Raw genomic sequence first — 25635 nt, forward strand, 5'->3', positions numbered from 1 at the left:
CTCAGTCGTGTCCAACTCTTTGTGACCCCATGGACTGTAGCCCTTCAAGCTCCTGTCCATAGAATTCTCCAGGCAAGCACACTAGAGTGGGTAGCCATTCCCTTCTCCAAGGGATCTTCCCAACCCAGGGACAGAACCTGCATTGGAGGCAGATTCTTAAAATTAAAAAATTAAGGAGAATCCTTCCCTGACACCTCCCCCCACCCCCTTATATAAAAGAGCCTCTTGCCAGTCAGTTCTGTCTCATTATCTTTTTAAATATTCTTCTAGAATAATCTTTCAAAATAATTTTTTGTATCTGTTTCCTCTTCTAAAATGTCATCTCCTTGAGGGCATAGACACTTACGGCAGTGTTCCACACTCCTTGAACATGACCTGGCACACAACGGGTGCCCAATATTTGTTGAATGAGTGAATAAGCAGGAAATTTAGCAAAACTTCAATTCAGCACCCAGCAGAGCTGGTCCCCAGCTGAGCACAATATCCCCTTAGAGGCTGCAGCCTGTGTTGATGCTGTAGGAAAATGTTCCCTTTCCAGATCCTTCTCCCTGGGGGTAGTCTTGTCCATCAACAGATGGAAGGAGCCAGAGAAAGGCAGAAGAAAGCACTTCCGGTTTAGTCAAATACTTTATTTAAGAAATGTAATCGATCACAGTAAGGCATTCAGGCTATAAAAACATTCTATACAGTGGTTTAAAAAGCGACACCCATCCTCAAAAAGCAACCCATATATACAACACAGAACCTGATTCTCTTGAAGAGGGCTGTGCACGGCACGCTCAAATAAGCTTTGTACAGAAAGACGAGGCATCTTTGCAGCAACCAGGATTTGCAAAAATAAATAGATCTTTCTTTTATATATATACACGTAAGTGAGAAATGTTTCAACAAATATACAAAGTGCAAACATAACAAAAAGTCCCCACTGTCTGCACGGCGGTGGTGGGGGTGTTATTTACATGCTTCAGAAAGAGAAAAGGTGTTCACAGTCTGCGGCAGGGGTGCCCGTGTTCTGTGGTTGTACAGTAGTCAACCCACTCAGACGTTTCCATGGGAGGCTGCTTCCCATCCAACCCCCAGCCCCCAGTGGTCATAAATATGATATGTGTGGCAATTTCAGAAAGCATTCTTGTTTAATGAATCCCATGAAATTCCCGAGCCCAGAGCACATCTTACAGGGCAGACCTGCCATGCATGTTTCAGATGGACACCAGCCAACCATGACGGGCTTGTTGGGGATATGAATGGCTCAGTGGCCTCTGCCTAGAAGTGGAAACAGTAGGCAGATCGTCTAGTCGTAATCTTGGCTTTGAAGTCATGATCAAGCCACCGCGCACACGTCTCCCTACGTGCTGGGAGAGGGGCCGGGTCTGGGAGAAGGGCCGGGTCTGTACCAATCATCAACCCGGACTCTTTGCAGCCAGAAGGGAACCAGAACGGAAAGTAGTGCAAAATAATAATAGAATGTCGACTTTACACAGTGTACGACCCTGAACTGGAAAAGTGCAAGGGGTGGGGCTGGGGTCCAGACACCCACTCCCGGACAGAGGGATACAGTTAGAGGTGGGAGCTGCTCATCTTCACGCACAAAGTAAGGGGGTCTCAGGCACTTAATACATGTACGTTAAGGGCGACTGGTGGCTCGCATTTGTTTTCTCTGGGGATAATCAGGGTTTTGGTGAATGAATAGGGTTCAGCGGGTGCCGCTCCTGGAAGGTTGGACCCAGGGTCCCCTCCTGGCTTAAGTGGAGGACAAACCCAGCTTGGAAAACCCTAGTTTGATCCTGACCAGGGGGTGGCAGACCAACTCTGGCCATCCCGCAGGCTTGCCTGGCAGAAGTAAACATGTTCAGTCCTGAGTGTGGGGCCTGGGCTAGAGGGTGGGTGGCAACAGCAGCCACCTGGGACCCTGTGGGTAGCACCTGCTCTCGTGCATTCAAAGCCACTAGCTTTCCGGCTCCGTGTCCCTCCGTCATTCCCTCTGGGGAGGAGTGTGTCTAGAAGGAGAGCAGCTCAGAGATTCCCGGAGAGGACAGATTCCCAAGCTGTTCTGCCTTTCTCCTTCACGTGTAAAGAAAGGAAGAAAAAAAAGCAATCCAACTGCCGCCCGAGGGCACCGTCTGAAGCCTGTTCTGCCTCCCAGAAAAATAAATATATAAAACAAAGCTCTGGCAGACGGGCAGACAGTGCCTGGGCGGCAGTCCCCAACAGCGCTTTTGGTGCAGAAGTCTCAGGAAGGGTTGGGAGCAGGTCAAGGGTCAGGGGTGAAAGTGTTCTTGCTGCCTTTGAGTGACTGGCAGCAGGTTCGGGGGAGGGAGAGGACTCAAGGCAGCAGCTCACGCCACGTCATCCTCCAAGCTGACCATCTGTCTCTGTCAACAAAGCAGTAAACGCCGGAAACGATCAGTCCAACATGCAGTAAACATGGCCACAGGCCACCCACGCCTGACTCTCTCCTGGTCCCCCAGGCCACCCCCCTCATTACCGCTGGACCCGCACAAAGGCCTCCACCCTCGTCTCGGGGCTCTGGGACTTGGCCCAGGCCTATTCCTCACACAACCACCAGGGGCGCCCGTGAGCACCCGAGTCTGATCAAGTGGCTCCGTGGAGCCCATCTCACTCCCAGCAACGGTGCTCCCATAGGCCCACAGCGTCCTGCTCCATCTGCCCCTTCCCCTCCCACTCTGCGCCCCTCGCACCACAGGCAGGGTTCAGCCACAGGCGTTTGCACAGGTGGTGCCTGATGCACTCCGTACACTCCCTACTCAAGAAAGCCTTCCGGGCCACCTTATCTGAAGTCGCCTCCCCTCCTTTCCAGACCTCCCACAAAAAAACTCAGTCCCCCTTCCGGCTTTCACCCTTGGACCTATGTTCCCTTGGATTATCCTCTGGCCCTGCCGCGCCCCCACCCCCCACCCGCCACTCCGTGAGATCGTCCTCTCTCGAGGAGGGCCTGGCCTTTAGGAGGCATGAGGAACTCTCAGACAGACAGCCGGGTGCCGGCGAGGTCCCCAGCGGGGCGGCTCACCGAGGGGTAGGTGTAGCCGTCCTGGCTGCGGCAGATGTGGACCTCGTCCTCCGTGGTCTTCTGGTACACGGGGTTGTCGAAGTTGATGCTGTTGATGCTCTTCAGCCGCCAATTCTTCCAGAGGAGGAAGGTTCCGAAGGCCAGGAGGATGAGCAGTGCTGCGGGGAGAGGGGAGGGGTGCCGCCTTCAGACGCCAGGCCCTTTCACGGGGAAATGTTTTTGTTCCCAATTTATTATTTGTATTTTTCCAATCTTCCTAATACTTGGGACTTCTCTGGTGGTCCAGCAGTTAAGACCCACTGCAGGGGAAGTGGGTTCCAACCCTAGTAGGTGAACTAAGATCTTCCCAAATGCCCCACAAAACATAAAAAAAAGACAATACTTGCCCAGTGTTTAAAAAAAAAATCCATCAGTGAGTATAAGAAATCTCTAGCTTGAAGACCACTGTGACTGCCTCGCCCCCCCAAACCTATTGTTGGGTATATAGCAGGCTTGCATTATGAGGCACTGGGTCAGAGGCTGCCCGTCTCTTGAGATCAAAGATTTAGGACACATTCCCAGTGACCGGGGAGGTCACTGGTGGAATTTTTCAACCTGCTCTGCATTTCATGACAAGAAGACTATTGTCAGTTTTCCATGTTTCTTGTGTATTAGTCACACATCGGTTACTTCGTTTCACAAATGGGATTGTTCTCAACATTCGGGGCCACCATGGCACACTCTGCTTCTGCATGAATGTGGATAACGTGGGATCCCTCTTTGCATCGTTGATGGTGGGTCTTGGGGTGCCGTTTCCTGAAAAGATCCTGGCTGGTACCCAGAGGGTGGGAAGATGCCAGGTGGGCATCACCCTGGGGCAGCCCCAAGGGAGGTGAGGGCCTCCCTGGGCAAGTGTATCAACCCACAGCTGGACAACTGGTGGGGACTTAGATCTCTGGTCTCTGTGAAAGGACACCATGAAAGGATTTTTTTTTTTTCAAAAAGGAAAGTGGGTATGATGCAAACCAAGTCATGATTGACAGGTGAGGACAGGAAAGTAGAAATCTCCAAACTGCGCCCTGAAACAGAACAACTCATCGGGAGGTACCCCTGCTGGTGCCTTCCCATCCTTTGGGTGTTGATGAAAGTGCCCATCAATCACAGTGGGAACCCTGGCCCAGTTCCCCTTTCTCCCCTGTGACATCTCAGATGTCCCACTCTGCTCTCAGCTCCAAGGGGGCGGATGTTTGTTTCTCTCTGGGCTCTGTCCCCAGTGCTCAGAAATGGCCTTGGTATACAGGTGTCGCTCAACTATACTTGTTTAGTGAATGAAGCTAGGAAGGGGGTTGCTCAGTGATAAACAGGACACACAATGGGGCCAGCCGATTACTGGAGGGAAGGTGGACCAGAACAGCTTGCTGGGAGCTGAAGTCATTTTGAAGGAAGCAAGGAGCCAGGGGAGGACCGGCCACAGGCTTACCGATGGGGAGGACGATGTATAGGGCACCCACGCTCCCGGGCCTCTCCGTGTCCGCTCGGCCGGCAACGTTGCCCAGGCCTGCGGGAGACAAGGGAGAAAGTGAGGCCCAGATGCACCACGAAAGGGTGGGAAACACAGGTATATGATGTCAACATGCAGAGAACACCCGACACTTCCCAGTGTCTTCAAACGTCCAAAGGAAGTTGGAGTATCTCCCAGGCTTGAACAGTGCAGACTGGCTTCTGTCCAGGCCTCGCTTGTGGGTAACTGGGAGTATGGCCCGAATTTAAGAGGGTCCTGTAGGCTCGTGTTATGAGGCAATAGAGAAGGCGGATGCCGGCCTCTGAGACCAAAACTTGTGGATACATTCCCAGGGCTGGAGAGGTCACTGATGGAATTTTTCAACCTGCTTCTTGCATTGATGTTGTTGTTGTTGTCCAGTTGCTAAGTCGTGTCCCCCAGGCTCCTCTGCCCATGGGATTTCCCAGGCAAAAATACTGGAGTGGATTACCATGTCCTTCTCCAGATCTTCCTGATTAGGGATTGAACTCACATCTCCTGCATCGGCAGATGAGCCACCCGGGAAGCCCCTGCATTTGATGACAAGGAGCCTATTGTGGATGAGGGCAGGGGTCACCTTCTGTCCCCATAATTCTCAGCAATTTCAGTGCTTGGGTTGGATCGCACCAAAGACCCATAGTCCTGTGCCAGCTGGCCCCAGCTAATAAATATTTGGGGAAGGGACTTCCCTGGTGGGCCAGTGGGTAGGACTTCATCTTCCAATGCAGGGAGTATGGGTTTGATCCTTGGTTGGGAAGCTAAGATCCCACATGCCTCACCACCAAAAAACCAAAACATGAAACAGAAACAATATTGTAAGAAATTCAATAAAGACTTAAAAAAAAATGGTCCACATCAAAAAAAAACTAACAAACAAAAAAAGATATTGGAGGTGACATCGTTATATAATCACATGTGTGCACCTGGGCCAGACAACGTGAGGGCCCGTGTGAGTGAAAATATAAAGGCCTCCAAACAGGCCAATGCACTACGAAGACCACACAAGTCACGTCCGAGCCACACGATAAGCCAGTGAGCAGTAATGACCATCACCAGTTATATTCAAATCCGTATCTACCAGCTGTCATACATGCTTTGGACAGAGTTTGTACCCAGTTTTACATTTGCGCTTATTTAAGAACCCTCACCACAAAAATAATTTAGGGCAGTAGCAGCAGTGTCCTTGAGAAATTTTTCTTTTAAAAGAGCTCCTTTGCCAAATTCAAGAAGCCCCAGATGGGCCCGTCCGTGAAATGGTATTTCAAGCAGTGGCACTTCAATCGAAAACGGTTCTGGGCCTCTCTCTACTATACAGTTCCTGTTGTATCCCCTTTATGGTGGAACAAAGGATTCAGTTACTTTGAAAGGGAAAAAAAAAATGTCTGAAACTTGCTATTGTGCTTTTTTTTGGTTTTCCTGGCCAGAAAAGCCTGTGCTGTTTCCGGACTGCTCAAAAACAGGGTCGGGCGCCCTCTGCTGGACAAATCAGTGAACAGCGGGTTTCCAATCAATCAAGCTGGGGAGGTGGTAGAGTAAGACCTTGAAGGCAGGCTAAGAAGGGAACTGGGGACTCGCCTCAGTCACAAAATTTAAAGGGATTCCCCCCCAAACTCAGTAAACCAGTAACATTATAATGCATTTTTTAAAATATCAAAATTAATGCCAATGGAAACTCCCTGGCTGATGGTCCAGTGGTTAGGATTCCACCCTCATTGCTGAGGGTCTGGGTTCAATCCTTGGTTGGGGAACCAAGATCTCACAAGCCACGTGGCATGGCCAAGAAAAAAAAGAAAAAGAAAAGAAAACAAAAATTAATGCCAATATCTCATGAAGAACAAAAGAGCAAAATTTTTAGGAAAACAGGATCTGATGATACACTTTGCAAAACCTGCCTCATTGGGACCAAGCAAACTTTATTTATCAGGACTGTCCCCACAGGCCACAATTTGATTATTTGATTTAAAAATAATAATGCATTAGAAATAAATTTATTTTTAAAGTGTAAAAGAAAACCTAAAAACTGAAAAAAAAATTGCATTAAAATATTATCTGAGTCCTTGATTTTCTGGTGATCCCTTTAAGCGCTACGCCAGGGAGTACCTGACCTGCCTCACACTAGTCCTGGCCTTGCTGGGCAGACACCTTAAACTTCAGGTTCTTCCCACGCTCATGTGATCCCCACTTTTCCAGGGAGGTGGGCAGGCACTGTTATTAGCTCCAGGTAGGGAAACTGAGGCTTCAGACAGGCACAAGCCATGCCAGAGACAGTCAGCCAAAGAACTAAGACTAAATCCACTCTGTCTCTTCACAGAGATGCTGGTTATCAATGAACTGGTGCAGGGAGCGGGGTGTAGGTGGCCTCAGGCTTTACCTTGTTGGGACATTGTCACCGACTCGGCTGTGGTGAGCTCAGGGCTGGCCGTGCGCTTCGGCCCCACAGCTGTCGAGCTGACCGTGGAGGGTCCTCGGGTGGTCACTGCAGATTCAGACTCTGAAAGAATAAACATTTCCTGAGTGTCCTGTGGCCTGAGAGCCAATGAGAGTTGTGCTGCTGCTGAAAACAGGTAGGAAGCAAGTACCATGGGCCACAGAAAAAACTGAAGACAAATGCAGTGAAAATACAAACCCACTAGTGTCTATGTTATTATATTACACGTTGTCTTTCAAAACGGAGATTCGTAAGTGCCGCAGACACACTGCCCCCAGTAGGGACTTTCTCTGAGGATACAGAGACCGAAAAAGGGGCTGCATTCTCCCTTAATGTCTGCAGCTAAAATCAGGGCCTTCCCGCCAAAGAGGGCTGGGAAAGAGAGAACTGGACCTGAGTCCGTCTCCCTGCTAGTCAGTGCTGATGTACCCAGCCTTGAGAAAAGCCTAACAACAGCCTCCAGGGGCCTTGCTCTCCCATTTGACAGATGAGCAAAGAAAGGCTGCAGGGCCGACCCTCAAGGGTGGCAGAAGGCCGATCCCCACCTGTGAGGCAGCTTCTCATGTCCTTGGCCAGCAGCATGCCGTCGGGGCAGGCACAGGTGAACTTGGGTGAGCGGGGGTTGATCTGTGGGGCCGGCAGACACAGGTACTGGCAGCCACCATTGCGGAGGGCAGTCCTCTCACACCAGTTCACCCCTGCGGCGGGAAAAGGCAGGGAGGCAGGATGAGAATGAGGTCAGAAAAATTCTGGAACATTCCAGAGCACAGGCAGAGAAGTGGAAGTAGTGGGAGAGGCCACCCCATCTTTACCTCTCGGCTGCGTGAGGTTGTGGAAAAGGACAATGTCCTCCGGCGATAACAGGTTTTCTGCCATCAGACTGATGTCTGAGCCTGTGAGGCGGTTGGCACTAAAAATGGCTTCGTTGATAACATCCGTCCAAAATACTTTATCCTACAGGGGCATAAGGAATATGACATATCCCCATCAGCCATAGGGGACACGACCACTGGTTCCACACCCCTCCAAATGGGTCCACAGGGGTGCGCCTGGCAGGGTGAGGGAGCGAGGAGAGGTCATAGGCGATGTCGGGGGCTTTAGGACTTGGGCATTCTGCTCCCCGAAGGAGGAAGGGCCCCACCCCGAGGACCCAGCACCGGGGAAAACCATCGGCTCCCCCCAGCTCCTGCCCTGACTTGCAAGCCTGAACTGCATGCAGGTGTGTCGGGGGAAGAGAACTGAGTTTAGGTTATAAACTCACAGAGCCGCCTGGCCATCTCTCTCCCAGAGCCTTTTTTCTTTAAAAATGTCTTAATTAAAAAAAAAAAAAGAGTGATTGCGTGCCCCCAGCCCCCACCTCAAAGATGGCCAAGGAGAAGGGGTGTGCCAGCTTCTTCTTGTCCTCCAGCACGGTCTTCCGGTTCCCCCCATTGACATCGATGCTGGAGATGGAGTGCAGTTTGGAGTCGACCCAGTAGAGGCGGCCGCCAGAAAGATCTAGAACCCACAGTGGGGGCAAGGAAAGGTCACAGGCAATGCCCGGGCCGTGGGGCTTGGGTATCCTGCTCTTCTCAGGAGGGAACCAACCCCCCACCCAACCGGACCCAGCGCCTGGGAAAGCCATTCAGATCCACATCCGCCTCCCACCCGAACCGCATGCAGGTGTGGTGTGGGGAGAGGGGAGGTGAGTTTCCAGTTCGACACTCTCACGGAGCCCCCTGGTCATCTCTCCTCCAGACCCTGCCTGACACCAAGGACTACTGTCCCCCCAGTGTACCTAGAGTGATGCCATTGGGCCACTGGATGTCCTCGGTCACCAGCGAGTAAACGTCCACGCCGTTGAGGCCCCCCTTCTTGATCTCGGCAGGGGTGCCCCAGTCAGTCCAATACATGAAGCTGGGGAGGCAGCGGGAAGGACAGACAGGGGGACATCAGAGAGGGAAGTTGTGACCACCGGAAGAGCTGCTCTCTCCCTGGCATCAGCCAGGCCAGGAACCCCCCCCCCGGCCCCTACAGTCCCTACTGGGGGAGGCCCTGGATGGGTTCTTTCTGGTCCCCTAACTTAACCTTGCTGCTCCCTGGTGGCTCAGTTGGTAAAGAATCTGCCTGCAGTGCAGGAGACCTGGGTTTGATCCATGGGTGGGGAAGATCCCCTGGAGAAGGAAATGGCAACCCACTCCAGTATTCTTGCCTGGAGAATTCCATGGACTGTCAGGAGCTTGTCAGACTCGACTTAGGGACTAAACCCCACCAACCTTGCCGGTTCCAGGGCCTGCAACCTGGTGAGACCTGGCAAGATTCAGAGACCTTGGAGAACAAAGGGAGGTTTTCATTCCAGTGTTGGGACTGGGGCACTGGAATCCGCTCTCTGAACACTGCTTTCTGAGCCTGAGGGCTTTTATAAATTTGTTTTGGTAAAGTACAAATTTATTTATTTATTCTTATTATTTTTTTTAAGGCTGTGCAGCATGTGGGATCTAAGTTCTCCGATTAGGGATTGAACCCATGCCCCTTTCGTTGGGAGCACAGAGTATCAACACTGGACCACCAGGTTAAGTGTATGTTATCCTGCAGATAAATTGCAAGGACTCATGTTCAAAGACATTCAAAGCTATTCTGGCTACTTTGTATGAGGCAGGGGAGAAAAACTTAAATTTCCATGTGCTGGAGAGCAGTTTAAATAAATCACGGCCCATCAGGCCAAAGGAAAGGAAACTCATAGACCAAATGGAAGAGTCAGGTGGTGGTCCCTGCTGTTTAGGGGGAGAAATATAAGAGCAGAGCAAGTGATACAAGTCTAAGTGGAGTGTGTGTCTGGGAGGGTCTCTCTCTCCTGGCATCTGGATAGACCGATGGCCCTCCACCAAATGAGGGCATTAGTCTTGGATGAAGGCCTGCTGGGCCCACTTTCATCCCAGGGTCCCTCCAATCTGAGCCGTGGACACCGTGCTAGCACAGCCAAGTGTGGCTTCGCCAACCTTTTCTCTCTGAGGCCCATTGCTCCCTCTCCTCCAATGACTGCAGCCAGAACAGGCTGCCCATCCTGGGGCTGTGAAATTCCCAGCCCCAGAGACCCTCCCAGACACACATGTCATGTGCTGGAGCAGGTGTCCTCTGCAGGGCATGGTACTTGGGACGAGACCATGCTTTCACAGGGGTCCCTGTGGGCACTGGAGCTGCTGAGTCAGCCTGGTCCCACCTGCAGGGGGCGTGCCACAGGGTGGCGACCTTCACTTCGTTTGCAAAAATTGTTGTTTGGCTAATGCTGGCCTGAAGTGTGTACGGGGTTTTTTTGGTTTTTTTGGTTTTTTTTTTAAAGTGTTCAGTATTTCTTAACGACATTGTCTCTCTTGTTTTCATGCTAACTGGGCTGTGTGTTCATTTGGGAGAGGTCTTGGGGATGTAGCAAACATCCCCCATTCTGTGCAAAGTTCAGATGATAAAATTCCTACCATGACGGACCCCCCTCCCACTGAGAGTGCAGGGGACGTGGGAAGACCCCACATGCTTCGGAGTTAACTAAACCCTTGTGCCACAACTACTGAGCCTGAGCTCTAGAGCCCAGGAACCTCAACTACTGAAGCCCACACGGCCTGTGCTTCAAAACAAGAGAAACCACCACAGTGAGAAGCCTGTGCCCCACAACTAGAGAAAGCCTGTGCAAAACAATGAAGAGCCGGACATCCGAAAATAAATAAAGACATAAAGAAAAACCTGTGCCCCCCCCCCAAAAAAAAGCCACAAACAAACAAAAAGCTAATCTGGTCTGGTCTGGTCATCTGGTCTACCTAAGCCCAAACCTCCCCCCATCTGGAGCTCTAATCCATTTGTGAACCCCAGCCCTAGGAATACATACCCATGGACGGGATCCACCACAATGGCCCGTGGCTTGGAGCCTTCCTCCTGGAAGAGCGTCTTCCTCTTCACGCCTTTGGTGTCAGCCACGGAGACGGTGCCTAGGATGGAGTCGGTCCAGTAGATGTTGCTGTGGATCCAATCCACCGCCAGCCCGTCGGGGGCCTGGAGATCCTCGCCAATGACGGTGTCGTAGGAGGAGAAGCCGGGGGCTCCGTCGATCTGGGCACTGAGGGGAGAGGAGAAGGAAGAGGAGAGTGTCAGCTCCGGGTGCCCTCCGTCCACTCAGGGACTGGGGCTGCGTGCGGCTGGGAGGCGGGCAGGCTCACCTGTAGATCTTCCTCTGGGACAGGTCAGACCAGTAGATCCTGTTACTGGCCACCTCTGTGTCCAGGGCGACCACGTTCTTAAGGTTGGGGATAAGGCTGGTGTACTCGCTTCGGTCCAGAGTCATCTTCCTGACTTCGTGGCGGTTGGTGAAGAAGAGGTAGGCGATGGTGCCTGGGGAGCCGGGAAGGGGGGCGGTTCAGCGGAGTGGAAGGGACCCCAACCTCCAGAAACATGGGATCCCCGGATTTAGGTGCTTCTAAGAATCACTGCAGTTCTAACCTAAACTTCAGGTAAAAGAAACTCAGTGATGTCTATTTGTTTCATTGCATGCTAAGTTGATTTAGTCCTCTTTTTGACCCCATGGACTGTAGACTGCCATGCTCCTCTGTCCACAGGATGATGAAAGTCCCACCATATGGCCTCCCCCTCCTGCCACCTCCCTGCACTTACCCACAGCCTTGCAGGCCTTGGTGAGGGGCTCCAGCCGGAAGCCCTCTTCGCACTCGCATTTGTAGCTGCCCTCTAGGTTCACGCAGAGCTGGCTGCAGGTGTCAGGGTTCTGACACTCATCGATATCTGAGAGTTGGGACACAGAGAGAACTGGAGCATCTTTCCAGCAGGGCGCAGATGGAACCATGGGCTCTGACCAACAGCCATGCCTCCCTGTGGCAAATGGCGGACAACCCATCCCCTCTCGGGAAACCCTCCAGGACAGGATGCTCTGACCAATTTTTTTTTTTTTAATTTATTGATTTGGCTGCACCAGGTCTTAGTTGCAGCACGTGGAATCTTTAACTGTAGCATATAAACTCTTAATTGCAGCATGTGGGATCTAGTTCCTTGACCAGGGATCGAACCCAGGCCCCCTGCTTTGGGAGCATGAGGTCTGAGCCACTGGAAGTCCCTGATCACCAAAATCTTGAAAATGGCCAAGCATGATCTCTAACCCCAACCTCACCATTCACTTTAGGGCACAGTCAACTGGGCGAAGTTGCATCAACTGAGATTTCTTTCTTAATTATTAATCCCCAAAGGCCAAAAGCAAGTGCTCCCCAAGGGCCAAGCTGGCAACAGCTGGTTCAAGCACCTGGCCTCCTACCAGCCCTGTGAGGAGGAAATGGTACCTGCACCCACTTAACAGATGGGAAAATTGAGGCTGAGGCTTTGATCCCCTCTTCTTCCAAGGAAAGGGCCGGGGGCTTGGGAATTACCTTCACATCTGTGCTTGCCCACTAGCTGGAAGCCTTCGGGACACAGGCACTCGTAGCCGATCTTGAGGTCATTGCAGATGTGAGAGCAGCCGCCCTTGTTGTCCAGACATTCGTTGGTCCCTGTGCCAGATGCAGGAGGGGCACCGGTCACACTCTGGCCTCCAGCCACCTCTCGCCCAACATCCTGCACTATTTCTACCTCATCATAACCAACATGATGACTGCTGGTGAAGTTGCCATGATTCCTAAGAGGTCTTAGAGCCACTGTTATGCGTGACACCATGAATGAACCACGAGGATGTTGTCGATGTTTAGTCGCTAATTCTTGTCCTACTCTTTGCAACCCCATAGACTGTAGCCCACCAGGCCCCTCTGTCCATGGGATTTCCCAGGCAAGAATACTGGGGTAGGTTGCCATTTCCTCCTCCAGGGGATCTTCCCAACCCAGGGATGGAACCTGAGTCTCCTGCAATGGCAAGCTGAGCCACTAGGGAAGCCCTATGAGGGTGTAATAGTGAGTGAATTATAAGCCAGGTACGGAAGGACAAATACTATTCCACATGAGGCCCCTAATGGGATCATATTTATAGAGACAGAAGGTAGGAGGGTGGGTGCAGAGGTTGGGGGAGGGGGAGTTAGTGTTCGGTGGAGACAGAGACTCGGTTCTGCAAGATGAAATAGTTCTGGAGATGGATGGTGGTCATGGTTACGCACTGCGACTGTACTTAAAACATGAACACCTAAAAACGGTAAATCCATAAATCTTGTGGGGTTTTTTAACCATAATTAAAAAAATTTTAATTATAAAAAAAAAAGCCACATACCACTTACTACAGTTACATGTATTAACTCACTTAATCCTCCCTACAGGAAATGGCAACCCACTCCAGTATTCTTGCCTAGAGAATCCCATGCACAGAGGAGCTCGTCCATGGGGTTGCAAAGAGTCGGACAGGACTGAGTGACTAACACACACAAAATCCTCCCTATGACCTTAAAGGCATGAGACTTATAGCTGGGGAAATCAAGGCATGGCCAGGTTAAACAGTTTGTTTAAGATCACACAGCTTGACGCAAACCTAGGGCACTGGGCTCCATAATCCATGCTCTTACCCTCTATACCAAGTGTGGGCCAAAGCCAGCCCCCAACCTGCTCTTTGACAGCTAAGAATGGTTTTTACATTTTAAAATAGTTGAGAAGAAAATAAGAATCAAAAGCAAAATATTTCAAAAGTTCTATGAAATTTGAGTGTCTGTATCCATAATAGAATATTGGAGCATGGCCCTAAGCATTCAAATGCACGTGTATGGGCTTGGGTGGGTGCTCTCCTGCTACAAAGGCCAAGTAGAAGAGCTGCGACAGAGACCCTACGGACTGGAAAGTCCAAATCATGGGTCAAAGTGCTGCTGAAAATACTTGCAACACCTGATCCCCAGCGGCCCTAGGATGTCTGGGAAGTTACTGCCCCATCTTACAGATGGGAAAACTGAGGCTTAGAAGCCAATCCACTTTTCCCCACGCTCCCCACTAACATCTGTCTAGCCCCAGAGTCACAGCACTTGTGGGCTTGGGCAGGGCTGGCCCCTCACAGCACCACAGCACCCACGTCTCAATGTGGTGGACCCCACCCTCAACACCACCCAGCTGCCCACACCCCAGGGCTCACCACAGTCCTTGAGGGGCTCGTCCGACCAGTCCCGGCAGTCCCTGACGGAGTTGCACACTTTGTCCAGGGAGATGCACTCACCGCTTTGGCACTTGAACTTGTTGGGCCCCTCACAAAGAGTCACTATGAGAACCACAGAGGAGGGTCAGGGGCTTCCAGGTGACAGGAGGTGGCTTAGTGCTTCTTATGAATATGATTATTTATGCAAGAATAGATACAAATGTATTTGGTGGTAAAACAGAACAGTTACTGATCAAACATGAAGCCTCCACTCAGCTTAAGAATTAGAATATCACCAATAGCAGGGGCTGGTAAACTCTGGCCTGATGCCTGTTTGTTTAAATAAAAGTTTTATTAGCACCCAGCGCTGCCCATTGGTTTACATACTGTCAATGGCAGACTTCATGCTATAACAGCAGAGTCAAGCAGATGTAATTGAGACTATGGCCTGCAGAGCTGAAAATTCCTACTCTCCAGCCCCGACATAAACTTTTATAGTGGTCTAAGCCATCCCATTCTACTACCCCCAGAGGTAATGAGAATCTTGAATTTTGATTACCACTTCTTTATTTTTTCATTAATAGTTCTATCAAACATGTATGAATGAACAATCTACTGTTGAATTTTGCTTGCTTTTGAGTCTTAATAACTGTATCCAGTTAAATTCCTGCAATTGCCTTCTTGCTTGCAACCCCAAGGTTATGAAGTTCGCCTGGGCTGCAGACGGGGGCTGTAGCCTCTTTTTTCTCAGCTGCATGATATTCCACTCTGATGACACTGCCGTTTAAAATTATTTGCAGGCAGCCCTATTCACAGCAGCGCAATTCACAACAACCAAGGCGTGGAAGCAACCCACGTGTTCATCCACGGGTGACTGGATAAACAAAATGTGGTCCATCCATACAGCAGAATATTATTTCGCCTTAAAAAGGAAGGAATTTCTGACATCTTCTATAACATGGATGCACGTTGAGGAAACGATGCTTAGTGAAATAAACCCGTCACACAAATTTGTGATTCTAGTTACATAAGGTCAAATACTAGAGGAGTGGAATTCGTAGAGACAGTAGAATGGTGGGTACCAGGGGCTCGAGGAAGGAGAATAGCGAGCGTATAATGGGGACAGAGTTGTGTTAGCCACTCAGTCCTGTCCAACTCTTCCAGACCCCATGGACTGTAGCCCACCAAATTCTCCAGGTAAGAATACTGGAGTGGGTTGCCATTCTCTTTTCCAAGGGATCCTCCCGATCCAGGGATCAAACCCACATCTCCTGCATTACAGGCAGATTCTTTACCATCTGAGCCACCAGGGAAGCCTCTATTTCACCACAATTTAAAAAAAATTTTTTTTACATTAATTCTACTGCTGGGACTTCCTTGGTGATTCAGTGGTTAAGGCTCTGAGCTTCCAATGCAAGGTACGTGGGTTTGATCCCTGGTCAGGGAACTAAGATCCCACATGCCGTGCAACATGGCATATATATATATATATATATATATATATATATAAACTACTTCTACTGCCGATGAACATTCAGGTTGCTTCTACTGCTTTGCTGTTAGGACAGTGCTACTCTGCTCATTCTAGAGCCTATCTCCCAGTGCACAGATACAAGTTTCCCACGAGCGGAACTGCTACACTATAAACTCAGCAAAGTGGAATTGTACTGTCCACGTAACTCTGTGAGCTCAGGTTCATGAGCTATGTACACTCCAACCTCATTAAATCTCACAGTCCTGAAGTGGGTGTTTTCATTTTGCAGATTAGAGAAAGTGAGGCTCAGAGAGCTCAAGTAACTTGCTTGAGGACACACAGGAGGCTCCTCCCTTGTCTGGGAGGCACTGTGCTCCTGCCCCCACATCTCGCCACAGCCCGGGATCCTGGAGGGGTGGGGCTCACCGTTGACACAGCCCAGCTCGTCACTCAGATCCTTACAGTCAGGCTCCCTGTCGCACTGCCGGCTACCATGGATGCAGGTCCCATCCGAGCACTGGAATTCATCAGGCCGGCACGTGGCCACAGCTGGGAAAGAAAGAGCCAAGTGTGGAGAATTAGGAAAGGGAAGGCACCCTAACACAACCATTACATTTTCATAGATTTCTCTCCAGTCTGTCCTTGCATGCAGGAAATTCATTAAAAAGTTGGCAGATCGGGGAATTCCCTGGTGGCTAAGACTCTGTGCTCCCAATACAGGGGGCCCAGGTTCGATCCCCGGTCAGGAAGCTAAATCCCTCATGCCACAGCTAAGACCTGGCAGAGGTAAATAAATAAATATTAAAAAAAAAAAAAAAAAGCTGGCAGAGCTAGTAGGCCATTCTTGGCAGAAAAGCAATGATGTGGTCCCAGTCTAGATAGAAGCCTGGCCAGGTACGTTATGATGTTGTTGGTTAGTCCCTAAGTTGTGTCTGACTCTTTGTGACCCCATGTGCTGTAACCCACCAGGCTCCTCTGTCCATGGGATTTCCCAGGCAGGAACACTGGAGTGGGTTGTCATTTCCTACTCCAGGGAATTAATATCTTCCTGACCTAGGGATTGATCCCAAGTTTCCTGCATTAGCAGGTGGATTCTTTACCACTGAGCCACCAGTGAAGCCCACTGCCCACCTCCCCCTCCAAAAAAAGTCATTACTACTGAGTATCACACAGCCCTTTCAATGACTCAAACTGTGAACATGAAAAATGTTTCTGACTAGACCTTGACCTGAAACAGGTTTTCACTTAACCCTAATTCATTAAGCTCTAAGCTTATGCTTTCTCCACTTTCCTGTGGGTTATATTTCACTATAAAAATGCTGACAATGTGAAAATTCAATTTCAAGAGGTCAGTGGGGAAAAAAAAAAAAAGATGATAAATAAGTATGCAAATGTTTGGAACTCGTTTGTGTGTGTGTGTGTGCTTTTATGTCGTAACCCAGGTCCACCGAGGCCGATACTGTTGCTCCATCTACAGGGGAGGAGATCAAAGCACAGTAACGCTACGTCCCCGGCCAAGGGTCACACAGCTTGGACATCACCAGTCAGGCCTGGATCCTTTCTGGACCAAAATAATACAGCGTGCTACAGTCTGCTCCTCTTGGCAAGAGATAAATTAAATAGGGGTTCGAGGGGCTTCCCTGGTGGTATAGTAGATAAGAATCCACCACCCAATACAGGGGACATGGGTTCCATCCCTGGTCTGAGAAGGTCTTTCGCGGCACACAGCAACTAAACCGGTGTGCTGCAAATACTGAACCTGTGCGCCTAGAGCCTGTGCTCTGCAACAGGAGAAGCCCACAGACCACAACTAGAGAAGGCCCTCATGCAACGGTGAAGACCCAACACAACCAAAAAGTAACTGAATTAAAATAATAATAAATTTTAAAAATAAATAAACAGGCGTTCAAAAGGGAACTCCTTTGGAAGACAGTGTCCTCTATGTGATCAGAAAGACTGAAAGGAACATGAAATGGGACCGACTTTTAGTATTTTTTTTTAGGTCAATGCTTTATTGACACCATGTTGCCTTGAATATAATCTGAAGATATCTTTGGATATCATATTCTTTATGCAGGATATTAGCTCTTTCTTTTCTTTTATCTGAATCATTCCATCAAGGATTTATTATAGTTGGAGATAAGACCTTTGGAAGCAGTGTTCCTTTTTCTTTTTTTGACGGAGCTAAGGTATGTGGGATATTAGTTCCCTGACCAGGGATCCAACCCTCACCCCTGCACTGGAAGAGCAGAGTCTTCACCACTGGACCACCAAGGAAGTCCAGGACTGACTTTCTCATTGTGTGATGCGGAATCATTTAAGCACCTAAAGGCACTGCCCCACCCCTGTCCCCTGCCGGGGGAGCCCCCATCCTGGGTGAGGGGATTTCCAAGGCGCCCCTACCGCAGTTCTCCTCGTCAGACTTGTCCTTGCAGTCAGGCTCATGGTCGCAATGCCAGCTGGAGTGGATGCACTCGCCACTGCCGCAGTGGAACTCGAGGGCCGAGCAGGGGTTGTTGTCCTGCAGGGGGCCTGATGGGCGGGGGGTCCCGCAGTGCTTCGGCCACTCGTCTGAGCCATCGTCGCAGTCAGGGTCGCCGTCGCAGGCCCAGAGCTGGGGGATGCACATGGAGCTGTTGCACTGGAAGTTGGCAGGGCCGCAGGTGGGCGTGGGGCAGGACGCCTCATCTGAGCCATCTAAGCAGTCCAGGTCCAAGTCACAGACGAACTTCGGGGCAATGCACTTGCCGTCATTGCAGCGGAACTCATCCTGGGAGCACGTCTTGGGGGCTGCGGGGTCGGACAGGAGAGGACAGCCTGGTCACCGGGGAAACCACTCCCCAATCCCGACACCAGCTCATTGCACAGACGGGGACACTGAGCTGAGGAGAGGCCAGAGCGCAGTGAGTGGACTCCGGGCAGTGGTCAGGGGACCTGGCCGACAATCACCCAGTTCCTGGGTCCCCTCTGGGCCTCAGTTTCCTCATCTGTTCCTGTCTCAAAATGTTACTGTGAGGACTGGGATGTAAAGGTACATGGGAACCTATATTTAAGAGTTTGTACAGGGAACTATAGTCAGTATCTTATAATAAATATAGTGGAAAAGAAGAGGAAAAAGAATATACGTATGAGTGTGTGTAACTGAATCACTTTGCTCTACACCTAAAACTAACCCAACACTGTAAATTAAATATACTTTAGTTTAAAAAAAAAATGATAAGTGGAGTAGGAAATGGCAACCCACTCCAGTATTCTTGCCTGGAGAATCCCATGGACACAGGAGCCTGGCAGACTACAGTCCATGGGATTGCAAAGAATCAGACACAACTGAGGGACTTGAGCACTTATAATTAAGTGTCCCTTTACTATTAAAGGGCTTCCCTTGTGGCTTAGCTGGTAAAGAATCTGCCTGCAATGCGGGAGACCTGCGTTTGTTCCCTGGGTTGGGAAGATTCCCTGGAGAAGGGAAAGGCTACCCTCTCCAGTATTCTGGCCTGGAGAATTCCATGGACTGTATAGACCATGGGGTCACAAAGAGTCATGTCATGTCATTTTACTATTCAAATTTTATTATCCTTCATTTTATTAGTGGTCCTTGAGCAGCTCTGAACGTTTGGAAATTGGGTGTTGAAGGAAGGTAAAGTAGAATATTTTGATCTGACTGGAGACTTTGAAATACCAGATAGTAAATGTGATCATCCTCCTTGACCTTCAGCTCAAATATCTCCCTGAAAATAATGCATTCAGGTTCAGAGGAAGCTTAGAGACGGCACTTTAAATGTCACATTGTAGTACTTATAAAATGAAAAGGAGGTAATTTCGGCTTTAAAAAACAAAACAAAACCAAAAAATGGCTGGGGACTTCTATGACGGTCCAGTGGTTAGGGCTCCAGGCTCTCACTGCCAAGGGCCCAGGTTTCATTCCTGGTGGAGGAACTAAGATCCCGAAAGCCACTCAGAGTAGCCAAAAATAAAAATAAAAACTGTTGCCCTTATTATTATTATTTGCTTGTTTTTATTTACAATGACATGGGACTTTTTGAAAGTGAAAGTCGCTCAGTCGTGTCCCACTTTTTGGGACCCCATGGACTATGCAGTCCATGGAATTCTCCAGGCCAGAATACTGGAGTGGGTAGCCTTTCCCTTCTCCAGGGGATCTTCCCAATCCAGGGATTGAACCTAGGTCTCCTGCATTGCAGGCAGATTCTTTACCAACTGAGATATCAGGGAAGCCCATATTGGACTTTTTAAGTTGAAGTATATTTGACTTACAAAGCTGTGCCAGTTTCCAGGTGTGCCACACGCGACTCAGTGACTTTAGACAGCACAAAACGATCACCAAGCTAAGTCCACTTACTGTGTGCCACCCGACAAGGTTATCACCATCTTACTGACTACATTTACCACGCCGTGCATCACATCACTGTGAATTATTTAGTTTACAGGAGGAAGTTGGTTCCTATTAATCTCCCTCCTCTATTTTACTCATCCTCCCACCTCCTGGGTTTGATGGTACTATTATTTCTTTTTTTAACTTCTTCGGTTTTATTGTACATACATGTCAATCTTTTTTTTTTCCCCCATTGTGGACAGAGTTTAATAATTTTTTTTTTAAAGTTGGATTGCAGTATAGTTGATTTCCAATGGTGTGTTAATTTCTGCTCTACAGCAAAGTGACTCAGTTATATGTAAATGTATTCTTTTTCATATTCCTTTCCATTGTAGTTTATCACAGAATATTGACTATAGTTTCCCTGCCCTATGCAATTGGAGAAGGCAATGGCACCCGACTCCAGTACTCTTGCCTGGAAAATCCCATGGATGGAGGAGCCTGGTAGGCTGCAGTCCATGGGGCCTCTAAGAGTCAGACACGACTGATCGACTTCACTTTCACTTTTCACTTTCATGCATTGGAGAAGGAAATGGCAACCCACTCCAGTGTTCTTGCCTGGAGAATCCCAGGGACGGGGGAGCCTGGTGGGCTGCTGTCTATGGGGTCGCACGGAGTCGGGCACGACTGAAGCGACTTAGCAGCAGCAGCAGCCCTATATAATAGGACCTTGTTGTTTATGCTGGTAGTATTAAAGAGTCAAAAGAAACAGTAATTATGTAAACTGATGAAGGTGTTGAATAACCCTATTGTGATAATCATTTCACAATATATATAAAATCATCACACTGGAGACTAAACTCACGCCATGTTACATGTCAACTATATCTCAATAAAGCCGGGAGAAAACATAAAACACTTGGAAAAGAGGCCCAATCCCTTTAATTTTAAAATGTTCCCCAGTGAGAACCAAGGTTAGATATGCATCACTAAGCACTCACTCACTTTTTAGGTTTTTTTTTTTTTTTTTTAATACTCTCTCTGGGGGTTTCATATTTTGTCAACTTGAAGATTTGATGTGATCTCAATTATTTAAATTTCCCCCAGGGTGGTTTTTTTTTTTTTTTAAGAGTCTTACTTTGTTTTTTAAAAATCTACACAATTAGAAAAGAAATTATAAATAATGAATAAAATCGAAGAGGCAAGACAGAACCTGCTGCAGAGTGCCTTCCTGTCTGAAACTCTCCATGGTTTGGAACAAACTCTGACCTCAGCCACGAACCCAGTCAGGTCGCTTGGACACGGCTGGGGTCCACGGGCCACCAGACCAGGGACACCACTTACAACAGCCTTCTTCGTCCGAGCCATTCTCGCAGTCCACCTGGCCATCACATCTCCAGGACCCCGAAATGCAGCGGTTGACACGGCCCCCACAGCTGAAGTCCCCCATCTTGCAGGTGACAGACTCTATGGAAGAAACAGAACTGAACCTTAATGCAGAGGGAAGACCGCCTTGCCCCTCCGAGCTCTGCAAGGGAAGAACCCAGAGTTTTCTGATAGGAGATTCAGGCTCACTTTTCCGGACCAAAATGAAGGAAATTTAATGGAACTTATTAAAAATTAGTTGCTGAGGACTTCCCTGGGAGTCCAGTGGCTAAGACTCCATGCTCCCAATGCAGGGGGCCTGGGTTCAATCCCTGGTCAGGGAACTACATACCACATACCACAGCTAAAGATCCCGCATGCCACAAGGAAGACTGAAGGTCTTGCATGCTGTGCTTAAGACTCAGTGCAGAAAAATAATTTTTTTTTTTTAAGTTAGATGCTAGGTGTTGCAAAGGTTTTGGAATGAGATAGAAGTGGTGGTTACAAAGCATTGGGAATATATTAATGCTACTAAACTGGTCACCTTTTTTTTAACTTAAAATTTTGGGGTGGCTTTTTTAGAAAATCGAAGCATAATTGATTTACAATGTTGTGTTAATTTCAGGTGTACAGCAAAGTGACTCAGTTATACATGTGTGTGTGTGTATATATATATATTTTTTTTCTTTTTCAGATTCTTTTCCATTATAGGTTATTACAAGATATTGAATATAGTTCCCTGGGCTATACAGGAGGTCCTTGTTGATTATCTATTTTATATATAGTAGTATGCATCTGTTAATCCCAAATTCCTATTTTATTCCTACCCCCAGTGGCCTAATTCAGTGGTTAGGACTCTTAAGCTTCCACTGCAGCTGTTATAGGTTCGATCCCTGGTTGGGAAGCTAAGATCCCACAAGCCACCTGGAGTGGCCAAGAAAACAAAAAACAAACACACAAAAAGGCTAATTTGTGGGACTTCCCTGGCAGTCCAATGGTTAAGACTTTGCCTTCTAACATGGGGTGAAGGTTCGATCCTGGTTGGGAAGCTAAGACCCCCATGCCTTGAAGCCAAAAACCTAAATCATTAAGAAGCAATATTATAACAAATTCAATCAAGACTTTAAAAATGGTCCACCAAAAAAAAAAATCTTAAAAAAGGGCTAATCTGTGTAACATGAACCTCAATGAAAAAAAAAAGAGCCTTTAAAGGAAAGTTCCAATAATATCGTCTCTGTGTGCATGCTAAGCGTTTCAGTCCTGTCCAGTTCTTTGCAACCCCATGGTCTATAGCTCGCCAAGCTCCTTTGTCCATGGAAGAATACTAGGCAAGAATACTGGAGTGGAGTGCTATACCCTCCTCCAGGGGATCTTCCCGACCCAGGGATCAAATCCGAGTCTTTTACATCTCCTGCATTGCAAGTGGATTCTTTACCTCTGACCCACCTGGAAAGCCCAATATCTTCTCTGCCCATCTCCTAATTCATAGAAGAATACATTAGTATGCTTGTCAATTTCTACCACGTCTGTCACCCGCTATCATCAAATCACTTTGCCATCCAACAGAAATGAACACATTGAAAATTAACATTGAAAATGTTTAAGTGTAACACAACTATACTTAGATTAAAAAAAAAAAAAGGTTAGGACACATGTCACGTCCAAAGGCAGGGAGAAACTCACTGCACGTCTCCTGGGATTCATCAGAGCCGTCTTGGCACTCGGCGGTCCCATCACAAACCCACTTATAGGAGATGCATTTCCCATCTCGGCACTGAAACTCGTTTCTCCCACAGTTGTCTTCCGCTAAAGAGAAGGAAAAGAGAAGGAAGAATTAGGGCTGGGATCACAAAATGACCGAATTCTTTGTGTCTCTTTCCTGCCAAGTGAAGAATGAACCAGAAATACAATCCTATTGCAGCAGTCAGGTCTCCAGGAAATCAAACATACACCACAACTAAACTGAGTGAACCAAAAGTGTAGTGGAGGATGCGAAGAACACTTCCTAAAAAGAGATTCATCCCCCATGTGAGATTCTGACATCATGGTTGGTGAGTCCAAAGTGTGGATCCATTGGGCGATGGGGACAAAATATTAGAACCTGGGTGCACATTACCAAAGAAAAGGACATGATTTAGCATGTCACAAACCTGTATTGGAGACAGTACGAAGGAAAATTGAGACTGCAAAAGCATTAAGCTGGAGGAAAACTTGAAAAGGGAGAAGGCAATGGCACCCCACTCCAGTACTCTTGCCTGGAAAATCCCATGGACGGAGGAGCCTGGTAGGCTGCAGTCCATGGGGTCGCTAAGAGTCGGACACGACTGAGCTACTTCACTTTCACTTTTCACTTTCATGCATTGGAGGAGGAAATGGCAACCCACTCCAGTGTTCTTGCCTGGAGAATCCCAGGGACGGCGGGGCCTGGTGGGCTGCCGTCTATGGGGTCGCACAGAGTCGGACACGACTGAAGCAACTTAGCAGCAGCAGCAGCAGCAAACTTGAAAAGCTTTCTCCAGTAGGTAGAAAGGAACTAAAGAGATAAAAATTGGGACTTCTCTCATGGTTCTGTGGTTAAGAACCTACCTTACAGTACAGGGGACACAGATTTGATCCCTAGTTGGGGAACTAAGATCCCACCTGCCACAGGGCAACTAAGCTCGTGCACCCCAAGAAGCCCACATGATGCAGCTGAGATCCAACACGGCCCCCACAAAAAGGGTATATAAGTTATGAGAAATTATTAATGTAGAGGTCAGACAGCAGAGATCCAGCAGAAAAGGTAATCATATAACTAAACTTCAGATCTAAAGAAACAGGTTGTTGCTGTTCAGTCGCTGAGTTGTGTCCAACTCTTTTCGACCCCATGGACAGCAGCATACCAGGCTTCCTTGTCCTTCACTGTCTCCCAGAGTGGGGGCTACTCTCTAGCTATGGTGCTCTGGCTTCTCATTGTGGTAGCGTCTCTTGTGGCGGAGCACAGGCTCTAGGCCCACAGGCTTCAGTAGTTGTGGTGCACGGGCTTAGTTGCTCCAAGGCATGTGAGATCTTCCCTGACCAGGAATCGAAATTGTGTCTCCTGCATTGGCAGGCAGATTCTTTACTCCTGAGCCACCAGGGAAGCCCCTCTAAAATATATGACTTTTACACCTTGTGGTTCAGATGGTAAAGAATCTGCCTGCAATTTGAGAGACCTGGGTATGATCCCTGGGTGGGGAGGATTCCCAGGAGGAGGGCAAGGCAACCCACTCCAGTATTCTTGCCTGGAGAATCCCCATGGACAGAGGAGGTTGGAGGGCTACAGTCCACGGGGTTGCAAAGAGTCAGACACGACTGAGCAACCAAGCACACAAAGAGAGCAAAATAATACTGACTGCATTTAGATTTAGGTATCATGCTTTGATTCAGGTGCATTGTTACGTGTGAGCTATGATCAAAGCAAACTCTTACTGTGAAGGTTGCTCATTCCGACTCTTTGTGACCCCATGGATTATACAGTCCATGGAATTCTCCAGGAAGAATATTGGAGTGGGTCAGTCATTTCAGTCACTCAGTTGTGTCAGACTCTTAGGGACCCTATGGATTGCAGCACACCAGGTTTCTAATAAACTTTTATTGGTTGGTAATAAAATTGGTATTACTCCTTTAATCTTTAAATATAGACTTTGATCCCCTTCATAATCTAAAGTAACACAGTTAATAAAAATTATGATCCAGTTTATCTCAGGATAAGGAAATAAGACCAAGAAAGAAGAAGCTAGCAGAAATTTCCTCATGAGGCAGATATTCTGAAGGCAAATGATATGTAAAATATAAGTTCGGGCTGATGGCTACGTTTATTATATTTTTCACTACGTTCGTAAGAAGAAAGTTTTTCTTTTATCACTTTATTTTGAATGTTGACCGAAACAAAAAAAAAAAGTTTAATAGTTTGCACAAAATGTATTCATTTGCTCATTTTGCACAAAGGCAATTAATGAACTCTTGGTGCACAAGGCAGAAACTATGTCTCCAGAATTAGTTCATTCCTGGGAGAAACTTCCAGACAAAAAGATCCTTGATCCTTGAATGATTCTTCTCATGCAAGAAGTCTCTTCTTCCTTCATTCTGCATATGGGAGAAGATTCAAGATCTTACATGCTTTGTGTCTTTTTATGTATTCAGATTTTTCCTCCTTGATATTCTCTTTAAGTGGACTTTCCGGGTGGCTCAGATGGTAAAGAATATATGCCTGCAATGTAAGAGACACAGGAGACTTGGGTTTGATCCCTGGGTCGGGAAGATGCCCTGGAGGAGGAAATGGCAACCGACTCCAGTATTCTTGCCTGGAGAATCCCATGGACAGAGGAGCTGGGTGGGCTACAGTCCATGGGATGGCAAAGAGTTGGACATGGCTGAGCACGCATGCATGTACATTCTCTTTAAACT

At 48.3% G+C, this 25635-nt stretch overlaps 1 protein-coding gene across 1 annotated transcript in view; it reads right to left on the bottom strand.

Annotated features, from left to right (window-relative positions):
• Window positions 1–608: 608 nt before the first annotated feature.
• Window positions 609–25635, bottom strand: part of LDLR (low density lipoprotein receptor) — a 33164-nt gene continuing 8137 nt past the window's right edge. Inside the window, exons 2-18 of the mRNA XM_025293492.3 lie at window positions 22891–23013; window positions 21187–21309; window positions 17916–18302; window positions 15939–16061; window positions 14039–14161; window positions 12372–12491; window positions 11611–11736; window positions 11160–11331; window positions 10832–11059; window positions 8753–8871; window positions 8333–8472; window positions 7788–7929; window positions 7521–7673; window positions 6919–7038; window positions 4488–4565; window positions 3029–3186; window positions 609–2372 (exon numbers count right to left, since the gene is read on the bottom strand). Of these exons, the coding sequence (XP_025149277.3) occupies window positions 2337–2372; window positions 3029–3186; window positions 4488–4565; window positions 6919–7038; window positions 7521–7673; window positions 7788–7929; window positions 8333–8472; window positions 8753–8871; window positions 10832–11059; window positions 11160–11331; window positions 11611–11736; window positions 12372–12491; window positions 14039–14161; window positions 15939–16061; window positions 17916–18302; window positions 21187–21309; window positions 22891–23013 (2471 nt within the window). The 3' untranslated portion in view covers window positions 609–2336. The remainder of the gene's footprint in view (window positions 2373–3028; window positions 3187–4487; window positions 4566–6918; window positions 7039–7520; window positions 7674–7787; window positions 7930–8332; window positions 8473–8752; window positions 8872–10831; window positions 11060–11159; window positions 11332–11610; window positions 11737–12371; window positions 12492–14038; window positions 14162–15938; window positions 16062–17915; window positions 18303–21186; window positions 21310–22890; window positions 23014–25635) is intronic.

The sequence above is a fragment of the Bubalus bubalis genome, chromosome 9 (genome assembly GCF_019923935.1).
Source record: "Bubalus bubalis isolate 160015118507 breed Murrah chromosome 9, NDDB_SH_1, whole genome shotgun sequence".
In the NCBI taxonomy this organism is placed as follows: domain Eukaryota; kingdom Metazoa; phylum Chordata; class Mammalia; order Artiodactyla; family Bovidae; genus Bubalus; species Bubalus bubalis.